This window comes from Propithecus coquereli, unplaced genomic scaffold (genome assembly GCF_000956105.1).
Source record: "Propithecus coquereli isolate 6110/MARCELLA unplaced genomic scaffold, Pcoq_1.0 Scaffold39, whole genome shotgun sequence".
Classification (NCBI taxonomy): domain Eukaryota; kingdom Metazoa; phylum Chordata; class Mammalia; order Primates; family Indriidae; genus Propithecus; species Propithecus coquereli.
In genome coordinates, this window is record NW_012149618.1 from 72,507 (window position 1) to 83,167 (window position 10,661).

The 10,661-nt window shown below is 40.8% G+C and overlaps 2 protein-coding genes across 2 annotated transcripts in view; one reads left to right on the forward strand and one right to left on the reverse strand.

The window, feature by feature from the left end:
- The window catches only part of PFN4 (profilin family, member 4), a 7,352-nt gene extending 7,043 nt beyond the window's left edge, over positions 1 to 309 (reverse strand). Inside the window, exon 1 of the mRNA XM_012652445.1 lies at positions 178 to 309. Coding sequence (XP_012507899.1) covers positions 178 to 294 — 117 coding nt within the window. The 5' untranslated portion in view covers positions 295 to 309. The remainder of the gene's footprint in view (positions 1 to 177) is intronic.
- Positions 310 to 2,102: 1,793 nt separating this feature from the next.
- Positions 2,103 to 10,661, forward strand: part of FAM228B (family with sequence similarity 228, member B) — a 34,414-nt gene continuing 25,855 nt past the window's right edge. The window contains exons 1-4 of the mRNA XM_012652442.1: positions 2,103 to 2,201; positions 6,708 to 6,776; positions 9,302 to 9,493; positions 10,205 to 10,285. Coding sequence (XP_012507896.1) covers positions 2,103 to 2,201; positions 6,708 to 6,776; positions 9,302 to 9,493; positions 10,205 to 10,285 — 441 coding nt within the window. The remainder of the gene's footprint in view (positions 2,202 to 6,707; positions 6,777 to 9,301; positions 9,494 to 10,204; positions 10,286 to 10,661) is intronic.

Genomic DNA, 10,661 nt, shown 5'->3' on the forward strand with positions numbered 1-10,661 from the left:
ATGCCTGTAGTCCCTGCTACTCTGGAGGCTGAGGCAGGAGGATCACTTGAGCCCAGGAGTTTGAGGTTGCTGTGAGCTAGGCTGACACCATGGCATTCTAGCCTGGGCAACAGAGCGAGACTCTGTCTCAAAAAGAAAAAAAAAAAAAGCCTGATACCCAAACTTGTGTTTTCTTACACTAAATCCTGGTGATGCTACACACAGGCTCCGCTCCTGGAGTTTGATGAGGGCTGCACTGTCCACATGCTTGGTTCCCAGGAGTGTATCTAACAGTAAGCTCTGCAAATGGCTCATGCCCAGCTCATCTCTGAAATGGAAACTGCAGTTGAAGAGATCCACTTTGGCTAGCTTTTAAAAGGCAAGGCATGTGAATACAAATGTCTCTAAAACGCTTCAGTTTTAATATTAGCATGTGTACTTTGAAAAGATGAAAAGTGAAAATGGTGGCCCATCATCTAGCGTCCACCAATACTCAAAGAGGAAAATAGAATCCTAGAAAAATCACAGTGCACACAGGGCTATGAAGTTGAGTTTGGAAAATCGCAGCCTCCTAATCTGCTCGCCATGTCAATGGTTTGCGTTAGAATTATCTGGGATTTAAAAACAAACAAAACAAAACAAAACCCAGCCAGGAAGGAGAACCGCCTGGCTAAGTAAACAAGACTAACGAGATGTGCTGGGTCATGAATCCTCACATTCCCTTCCTGCTGACCTGCTTCAGCGCCGGCTGCGAACACTGATCATCACGCCAGTGGACTAAAAACACCTTTAAGGCACTTAACCCAACATTTTCTGCACAGATCCCCAAGTCTTGGACCGTCCTCAACAGGACAACCGCCACCGGAGCCCCTTTCCCGCCACTCCCTTCGCGGTGTGTGGCCCACAGGAGGAGGGGTGTCCCCCGGGCAGGACTGAGAGCGGGGCCGGGGTGTGTGAGCGGTTAATTTCCCGGTCTGTCGGCCGGGGAGACGCACGCAAAGCACCGAGGACTCGAGGGAGCGGACGCGGCCCCACTCTCGGTCCCGGAGCCCGGCCTCCGCGAGGGACTGGCGTGCCGGGGACCCGCCTGTCAACGGACGGGGGGAGGGCAAGGCGGCGGGATTGGCCGTGACAGCTGCTCGTCACCCCACTTCGTAACCACGACCCGCAGCCCAGAGCTGGCAGCAGCAGCGCCGGATTCCTCCTGAGCCCGAGGGGGCGATAGGGACGCAGTAGCGCGTGGCTCAGGGCCAGGCCGCCCCCGCGGAGCCGCGCACAGACTGGTCGTCTAACTCCAGGGGGGAGGGGCGGCGCGGGACTGCGTCCCGGAGACACTGGTCGCCAACGTTCCCACATTCCTAAGTGACGGGCTCGAGCTGAGCGCGGGCCGCGCACGGCCCCCTTCCCGCCACAGCCGGACGACTCCGGAGTCTTGGGCCGTGGGGCCGGCCCGGGTGTGGGGCAGGAGAGCCGAAGGCCTTGGCGGCCTCGAGAGGGAGAGAGGTGTGTCGCGGCCTGCAAGCTCCCAGCCGGGCCGGGGTGGTCCCCGCGCACGCCGCGGCCGCGCGAGTTCCTCGGCGCAGTGTCGGGGGTGGAGGCCGCGCGCCTCCCGCCGACTCGGGGAGCGGGCACTGCGGAATAGAAGGGCGCAGCCTCTAACGACGGCTTCCCCCTCGGGGACAGGCCTTGGGGAGGGCCTTGCGCCCGCTTTTGACCGAAAGCCCCTCCCTTCCTTCTCTAAGCTGCACGGCCTGGTTTCTGTGCCAGATAGTCGCAACTCGCCCTATTCACCGCCACCAAAGTCAGACGACGAGTCTCCTGGAGGCCCATCGCCACGCTGGCTTCAATGGGATACCTCCTAGGAGGACATGGGCAGCCACTCCAAGGGCCTCCGGGATTAGTTGAAAGAGATCTGGCTTTGAAACCATCATAAGCCTGCTGCCATGGCCTCTTGGTAGGGAAAGCATGGACGGCTAATGTTCAAAACCCACTCAAAGTCCGTTCAATGTCACAACTATTGATTATTAAACAGAAGAGAAAATTAGATGATTATGAATTTTGATTACCAAATAAGTTAATTTTTAGTTTTTTTTTTTTAAAGGGCTCTGTTATTTGTGACCACAATGAAAAATGCAGATGGTGATGATCTGGTAAATGGCACACTGCCCAAGCTCAAGAACTCGAAAGAATGGTTGGAACCACAGCGGCTTTCTTTTATGGAGGTATAATAATATGGCATTTTGAGATTTTTCCTTGTGTAGTTGCAGTGAGAAATGGCTTGTGCTAAATATATGTTTTTCTGTTGCTTGTTTTCTATTTCATTCTCTTTATAATCCCCTTTGCTCTACTAACTTTCTATTTACTTTGCTGTTCATTTTTCTAGCTTCTTAAAGTGGAATCATAGATCTTTTACTATATGCTTTTTCTAATATAACACAGCTATAAGTTTCTCTTGAAACACTGCTTAGCTGCATCACTCAAAATTTGATATGTTGTATTGGTTTTAGATTGTAATTTCGTTTTTCTAAGTCTTACTAATGTATAATTGATGTACAATAAACTGCATACATTAAAGTGTACAAACTTGGTAAGGTTTTACATATGTATACAGAACCATCACCATGATCAGGATAATGAACATACTCAACACTCCCTTTCCTAATCATCCTGTTGCTTTGCAATCCCTCCCTTCTTGTCCTCCCCATTCTCTGCAACCACTGCTTTGCTTTGTCATTTAAAAAATTTTATAGAAATGGAATCTAATAGTATGTATTCTTTTCTTTTTGTCTGGCGTCTTTCACTCAGAATAAGTATTTTGCAATTCATCGATGGTGAATGTATCAATACTTCATTCCATTATATAGCTATATCCCAGTTTGTTCGTCCTATTGATAGACATTTGGGTTGTTTTCCAGTTTTTGGCTATTACACATAAAGCCGTTCTGAATGTTCATGTACATGTCTTTGTATGGACATGCTTTCATTTCTCTTGGGTAGATATCTAGTAGAATGGCTGGGTCACATGGTAAATGAATTTAACTTTTTATGAACTTGCCAAACTGTGTTGCAAAGTCATTGAATCATTTTTCATTCCCACTAGCAGTGTATGGGATTTCTAGTTGTTTCATATTCTAGCCAACATTTGGTATAGTCTTTTTAAATTTGAGACATTGTAAAAGATATAAAGTGGCATCTCATTGTGTTTTTTTTTTTTTTTTGAGACAAAGTCTTGCTCTGTCACCCTGGGTAGAATGCAGTGGTGTCATCACAGCTTACTACAACCTCAAACTCCTGGGCTCCAGTGATTCTTCTGCCTCAGCCTCCTGAGTAGCTGGGACTACAGGCATGCACCATGGCACCCAGCTAATTTTTCTATTTTTAGTAGAGACGTGGTCTTGCTCTTGATTAGACTGGTTTCGAACTCCTGAGCTCAAGTGATCCTCCTGCCTCAGCCTCCCAGAGTGCTAGGATTACAGGTGTCACCCGGCCTCATTGTGGTTTTAATTTGTATTTCCGTAATGACTAATGATGTTGACCATTTTTTCAAGTTTTACTCGCCATTTATAAATCTTCTTTGGTGAAGTGTTTGTTCAAGTCTCTTGTCCATTTTTAAATTGGCAATTTTAAACTTTTTTTTTCCTTATTGTTGGGCTTTTATTATTGAGATAATTTACATACCATGAAATTCACTATTTTAAAGTGTACAATTCATTGTTAGTATATTTACAAAGTCGTGCAACTGTCACCACTATCTAATTCCAGAACATTTTCATCACCCTAGAAAGAAACCTCATAACCCCTTAATAGTCATTCCCCATTTCCCTCTCCCCCTGGCAACTGGCAACACTAATCTACTTTCTGTCTCTACAGATTTGCCTATTCTGGACATTTTATACAAATGAAATCATGCAATATGCAGTCCTTTGTGACTGTTTTCAGTTAGTATAATGTTTTCAAGGTTCATCCATGTTGTAGCATGTATCAGTACTTCATTCGTTTTTATGGTCAAATAATAGTCCACTGTATGAATACCACATTTTGTTTATCCATTGATCAGTGGATAGACATTTAAGTTGTTTCTAGTTTTTTTGCTAATATGAATAATGCTGCTCTGAACATTTGTGTACAACTCTTTATGTGAGAATATGTTTTTAATTCTCTAGGGTATAAAACCTAGGAATGAAATTGTGGGTCATATGGGTAACTCTATGTTTAACTTTTTGAGGAGCTGACTTAACTTTCCCACAGCAGCTGTACTATTTTAAATTCTCGTTGACAATGTATGAGGGTCCTAATTTCTCCACTGCTTAGAGTTCTTTGAACTTCTTTTATCTGCGGGCTTATAGTTTCTAACAAATTTAGAAAAATTTCAGCCATTATTTCTTAAAATATTTTTTTCTATCCCACCCTTCCTTTCGGGAAGTATAATTACATGTATAATAGCCTGCCTGACGTTGTCCCATAGCTCACTGATACTCTTAATTTTTTTCAGTTTTTTCCCCCCTGTATTTTAGTTTGGAAAGCATCTATTACTGTGCTTTTAAGTTCACTAACCTTTTCTTCTGTAATGTCTAATGTGCTGATAAGCCTATCTGGTGTATCCTTCATCTCAGGCATTGTAATTTTCATCCCTAGAAGTTTTATTTGCGTCCGTTTTTTATCTTCCTCTGTCCCAACAGGTTCACTTTTTCCTCTAGCTTCCTGAACTTGTGAACTACAGGTATAATAACTATTTTAATGTCCTGGTTTAATAATTATATCATCTGTGTCATTTCTGGTGCAGTTTTGATTGATTTTCCTTCTAATTAGTGGTTAAATTTTCCTGATTCTTTGCATGCCTGGTGATTTTTTGATTGGATGCAAGACATTCTGAATTTTAACCTTGTCAAGTGCTAGATGTTTTTTATTTCCCACAAATATTCCCGGTTTTTGTTCTGGAATGCAGTTAAGTTAGTTGGACACAGCTGGATCCTTTCAAGTCTTGACTCTGAATTTTGTTAGGCAGGACCACAGCAGCATCTACTGTGGGGCCAGTTTTGTTCTAGTTCTAATACAAAATCCCTCCAAGTGCTCAACTCTACGCTCTGTGAACTATGCGATGTTTTACCTTGGCTCCTGTTAAAGGGAACACTCCTGGGGCTGTGTGACATCTAGGGATTGATTCTCTAATTCTTTTATGTATTTCCTTGCTCATTGTTTCTCTGGGTAGTTTTCCAGAGGCATACAGTGTTTAGCATTTACCTAATGAGAAAAGTTGTTTCAGTCTTTCAGGTAGTTTGTCAATTGTCATGGAAAACTTAATTAAATGAGTGTAAGAAGACTTTAAGAGCAAGTTTCTTTTTATTTCAATAAGAGCTTTCATTTTGAGAAGATCCAATCACCTGTTTGATTATAAAGTTTATGGATAAAAATATAACTATTTTCCTTGATTCTTTTTTTTTTTTAATTTTTTTTATTTTTGGAGACACAGTCTCGCTTTGCTGCCCGGGCTGGAGTGCCATGGCATCAGCCTAGCTCCCAGCAACCTCAAACTCCTGGCCTCAAGCAATCCTTCTGCCTCAGCCTCCCAGGTAGCTGGGACTACAGGTATGTACCACCATGCCCGGCTAATTTTTTCTATGTATTTTTAGTTGTCCAGCTAATTTCTTTCTATTTTTAGTAGAGACGGGGTCTCGTTCTTGCTCAGGGTTGTCTCCAACTCTCAAGCCCAAGCGATCCTCCAGCCTCGGCCTCCCAGAGTGCTAGGATTACAGGCGTCAGCCACCATGCCTGGCCTCCTTGATTCTTACATCCATAGTCTTTATATTTTAGCTTCTGTTTTAAGTAATTTTCAAAAACAAAATTGGTAGTGAATTCATTATGGAAGAACAGAAAATTGAATAGAAACTCTTTCTAAAACCTTGTATTATTTTACATTAGTGACATTTCTTCTAGGTACACAGTTTGCCTTAGGTGGCACTAAGCTTTCAGAGAGACTGTTGACATATTCTTAGCTAGTCCTGTAAGAATATAGGCTGGGAAGATCAGTCTTTCTTATGTAGTTAAAAAGCCTCAAATAGAGGCCTAATTGTATCTATTTTAACCCCTAAAGGTAAAAACATTTTATAAGATTTGACAAATTGTGGGTTCTAACTACCATGTGATTAATTTGACCATTCTAAGATTCAAAATATCTGTGTTTTGCTGTAGCTGAGAGCAGGGAGTCAAGCACTCTTTAAAAAGGACTTGATGTGATTTGGCAGAAAAACTGGATTTACAGAGAGTTTTTCAGGGATATGTTTTTCACATAAAATATGAGTCCAGAGGGCCAGGCGCGGTGGCTCACACCTGTAATCCTAGCATTCTGGGAGGCCGAGGCAGGCGGGGTGGATCATTCTAGCTCAGGAGTTCGAGACCAGCCTGAGCAAGAGCGAGACCCCGTCTCTACTAAAAATAGAAAGAAATTAGCTGGACGACTAAAAATATATAGAAAAAAATTAGCCAGGCATGGTGGCGCATGCCTATAGTCCCAGCTACTCGGGAGGCTGAGGCAGGAGGATTGCTTGAGCCCAGGACTTTGAGGTTGCTGTGAGCTAGGCTGATGCCACAGCACTCTAGCCCGGGCAACAGAGCAAGACTCTGTCTCAAAAAAATAAATAAATAAATAAATAAAATAATGAGTCCAGATAGTACTAATTATTTAATTTTTTTCAAGATTTGATTTTCATAGTCTAATTCTCTTCTTTTAGAACTTAGCTAAAGAAGATACTGATGCAGCTATTCAATCAGTATTATACAGAGAAAATTATATAATTAAGGTAAGAATTGGCTACAAAATGCCTCTCAATTAAAAATTAAATTTTGTCAGCCAGGTACAGTGGTGTCATCTCAGCTACTGGGGTGGCTGGGGTGGAAGGATTGCTTGAGACCGCTGAATCTGAGGCTGTGACGAGCTGTGATTGCACCTGTGAATAGCCACTTCACTCCAACCCTGGGCAATAGAGACTCCATCCAAAAAAAAAAGAAAGAAACTAAATTTTGTTTTTCCCCTTTAGATGAAGTGCATTCTATAAATAAATGTAGAAAATACAGAAAATAGAAAGAATTAAAAATACTCATTTGCGCCTGGGATTAATCTTAAGGGATCTCTGAGATTGGTTTGATGGACTTCCTCTCTTCCTATACTTTGTGGGAATTCCTTCACAGACAGGCATAAGAATTTCCCTCAACTCACTTGTTCCTTTGACTTAGTGGGTTTCCACAGAGTTGCTATTAATGAGCTAATCCTGAAGAGCTGTTTTCGGAACACACCGACTACCTATTACACAGGTATACATAGGTAAGAACAAGGGTTTAAGCAGGATGGGCTTAATTAGACAAGAACAGCCATGTGAATATACTGAATACTGGAGTGAGTGATCTGTTTTTTCTTTTAAGAATTTTCATTAGAGTTCTTTAAAAAGGAAAGGAACTATTATTGGGAATGGTTGAATGGTTGAAGTTGATACAACCTGAAGTTAGGTAGGGACGTGGCCTAGAGAACCCCTCAGGGTTCGTAACATTTTATTTTTCTCATTTTGAATTTCATGTAGATCCTAGTAATCACATGATTTCATTTGCTATAGGAAAGGCAGATGAGCAGTTTGGGTGAGAATGAACTTGCTTGTAGCCTAATCAGGCTTCTTTGCAGGCTACTTGCCATGTGGACCACATTGTGTTACTCTTCTGCCTGTCTACTCTTGTCTTTTTTTCCCCTCATAGAATGTTTTTCTTCCTCATTCTCTGCTATCCCTTCTCTTCCAGGATAACTCGTCATTATTTAAAGCCTAGCCCAAATGTTGCCCATTTTGGGAATCTTTTTTTGTTTTAATTTAATCACTTAAAAAATTAGGGTAAAATATATATAATATAAAATTTGCCATTTTAAGTGTACCATTCAGTAACATTAATTACATCCACAATGTTATACAACTATCACCATTATTTCCAAAACTTTTTCATCGCCCCAAACTGATACTTTGTATTCAGTAAGCAATGACTCCTCATTTCCTCATCCTCCAGGTACCTGGTAACCTCTTATCTACTTTCTGTCTCTATGAATTTTGCCTATTCTGATGTTTCATATATGTGGAATCCTACATTTGTCTATTGGTGTCTGGCTTATTTGTTTCCAAGGTTCGTCCACATTGTAGCATATATCAGTACTTCATTTCTTTTTTAGACCAAATAATATTCCATAGTATGTATATACCACATTTTGTTCATCCATCTGTCGATGGACACTTGGGTTGTTCCCACCTTTTGGCTATTGTGAATAATGCTGAAATGAACATTTGTGTATAAATATCTGAGTCCCTGCTTTTTATTGTTGTTGTTTGTTTGTTTTTGTGACACGGTCTTGCTCTGTTGCCCAGGCTAGAGTGCAGTAGTGTCATCATAGCTCACTGCAGCCTCCAACACCTGCGCTCAAGCCATCCTCCTGCCTCAGCCTTCTGAGTAGCTGGGACCACAGGCATGTGCCACCATGCCTGGCTAATTTAAAAAAAATTTTTTTGTAGTGATAGGGGTCTCACTTTTTTGCCCAGACTGGTCTTGAACTCCTGGCCTCAAGCAATCTTCCCACCTCAGCATCCCAAAGTGCTGGAATTACAGGTGTGAGCCACTGCACCCCTGTTTATTTATTTATTTTTTCTTCTGAGAAGCTATCAGTCTTACTGGAAAGTCCTTGTTTTTAATTCCTTTGAGTGTATACCTAGGAGTGGAACTCCTGTGTCATATGGTAATTCTGTTTAACTTTTTGAGGAACCACCAAACGGCGAATCTTTTAAGAAGCTAGAAAATGGTTTTTTTCCTCTCTATGTCTTCAGTTACTTTATATATATTGTGTCTCATATACACGCATCTTGCTATATTGTCCCTCCTACCACTGTTTTGTAGATTTGTTTTTGTTTTTTGTTTTTAGAGATGGGGGTCTCATTATGTTACCCGGATAGATGCAATGTTGTACACTACAGCGTTAAATTCCTGGGCCCAAGCAATCCTCTTGCCTCAGCCTCCCGAATAGCTGGGACTACAGGCGCACGCCACAGCTCCAGGCTTTCGATTCGTTTTTTAGTCTGTTTCCCCAGGGAGAGCAGGCATGTTGTCTCAATTATTTGTGTATTCTTTGTTTCCAGCATAGCATATGTCACATAGTAGAAGACAAATAAATTATTAAATTAATAAATGCCTTTGTGGATTCTTCTTAGGAATAATTTAAACTTATGAAGTTTAAGTTTTAGAAAATTTTAGAACAAGAACGCTTTAGGATAATGTATTTGTCTTTTCTATCACTGTTTACTAGGAACTAGATAAGTATTTACAACATCATGACTTCTTAAATGCAAGAAGAAAAGAGATATTATATAAAAGATGGGTTGATCATGTGGCAGATCCTCTCCAGAAGAAAATTATAGAAAAAGTTTGTTCACATAAGAAGATTAAAAAAAGGAGACAAGAGGAATTAGAAGGTTTTTTAAAACACGTAAATAAAAAGGTACTAAGAGATCATTTGATACTTTTTTCAATTGGTTTAAAAGCTATGGTTATCTTTATTTATAATCATCCAAATAGCCTGCCCCTCCCTCTCTCTCCCTTTCTCTCTCTCTCTCTCTCTCTCTCTCTCTCTCTCTCTCTATATATATATATATATATATATACACACACACATACATATACAATCTATACCCTATTATAAAGTATTCTTAAATCTAGGGCATGTGGAAAGGATAGAGAGGAGGGGTAGGTCTGGATTTAACTGTGCACATTAGAACCATTTTTCTTTGTTTTCCCCATGTAATTATTTTATTTACCATTTTAAAAAATTTGGACTCTAGTTTCAGGACGTATTTTTCTTTTGTTATGGAACTCTATTATTTGCAAAACTATAAAGTATTTCTGTTCTTCTGGCATTATAAAAGACTTGAGATGTTTGACTAGTAAATATTTATAAATAAATTCTTAAATCTTTTAGTGTTGTAATATTTTTTATTAAAATCTTACAAATTTTAAGTAGATTCCTTCCATCCCTATAATATTTATTACTTGAATAATTTCAAATTTGGTCTTTTCTTTCCTTTTGCATTTGTCATTGATGCCACTTTGAAGCATAAGAAAGGAACTGTGTGTTTGACTCTCAAGTCTTGATATACTCAGAATTAATTGTGCTCCTCTTGTTCTTATGTGTGGTTTTATTTCCTTCTTATAGGGAAATGCATTTATAGAACATTATGATCCAAAAGAGTATGATCCTTTTTATATGAGCAAAAAGGATCCTAATTTTCTGAAGGTAGGGTAGATTTCTTATTTTAACTTTCGTATTATATGTTGGGTTGTTTTGAGAGGCCTAATATATGAGTAGTCCTTTAGTGATTCCCAAGCATGCAAAAACATTTTAAGAATAGTTTCCCATTTCCATGGGCCGGGCATGGTGGCTCACACCTGTAATCCTAGCACTCTGGGAGGCCAAGGTGGGATGATCACTTGAGCTCAGGAGTTAGAGACCAGTGTGAGCAAGAGTGAGACCCCATCTCTACTAAAAATAGAAAAAATTAGCTGGGTGTGGTGGTGCATACCTGTAATCCCAGCTATTTGGAAGGCTGAGGCTGGAGGTTCGCTTGAGCCCAGGAGTTTGAGGTTGCTGTGAGCTGTGCTGACACCACGGC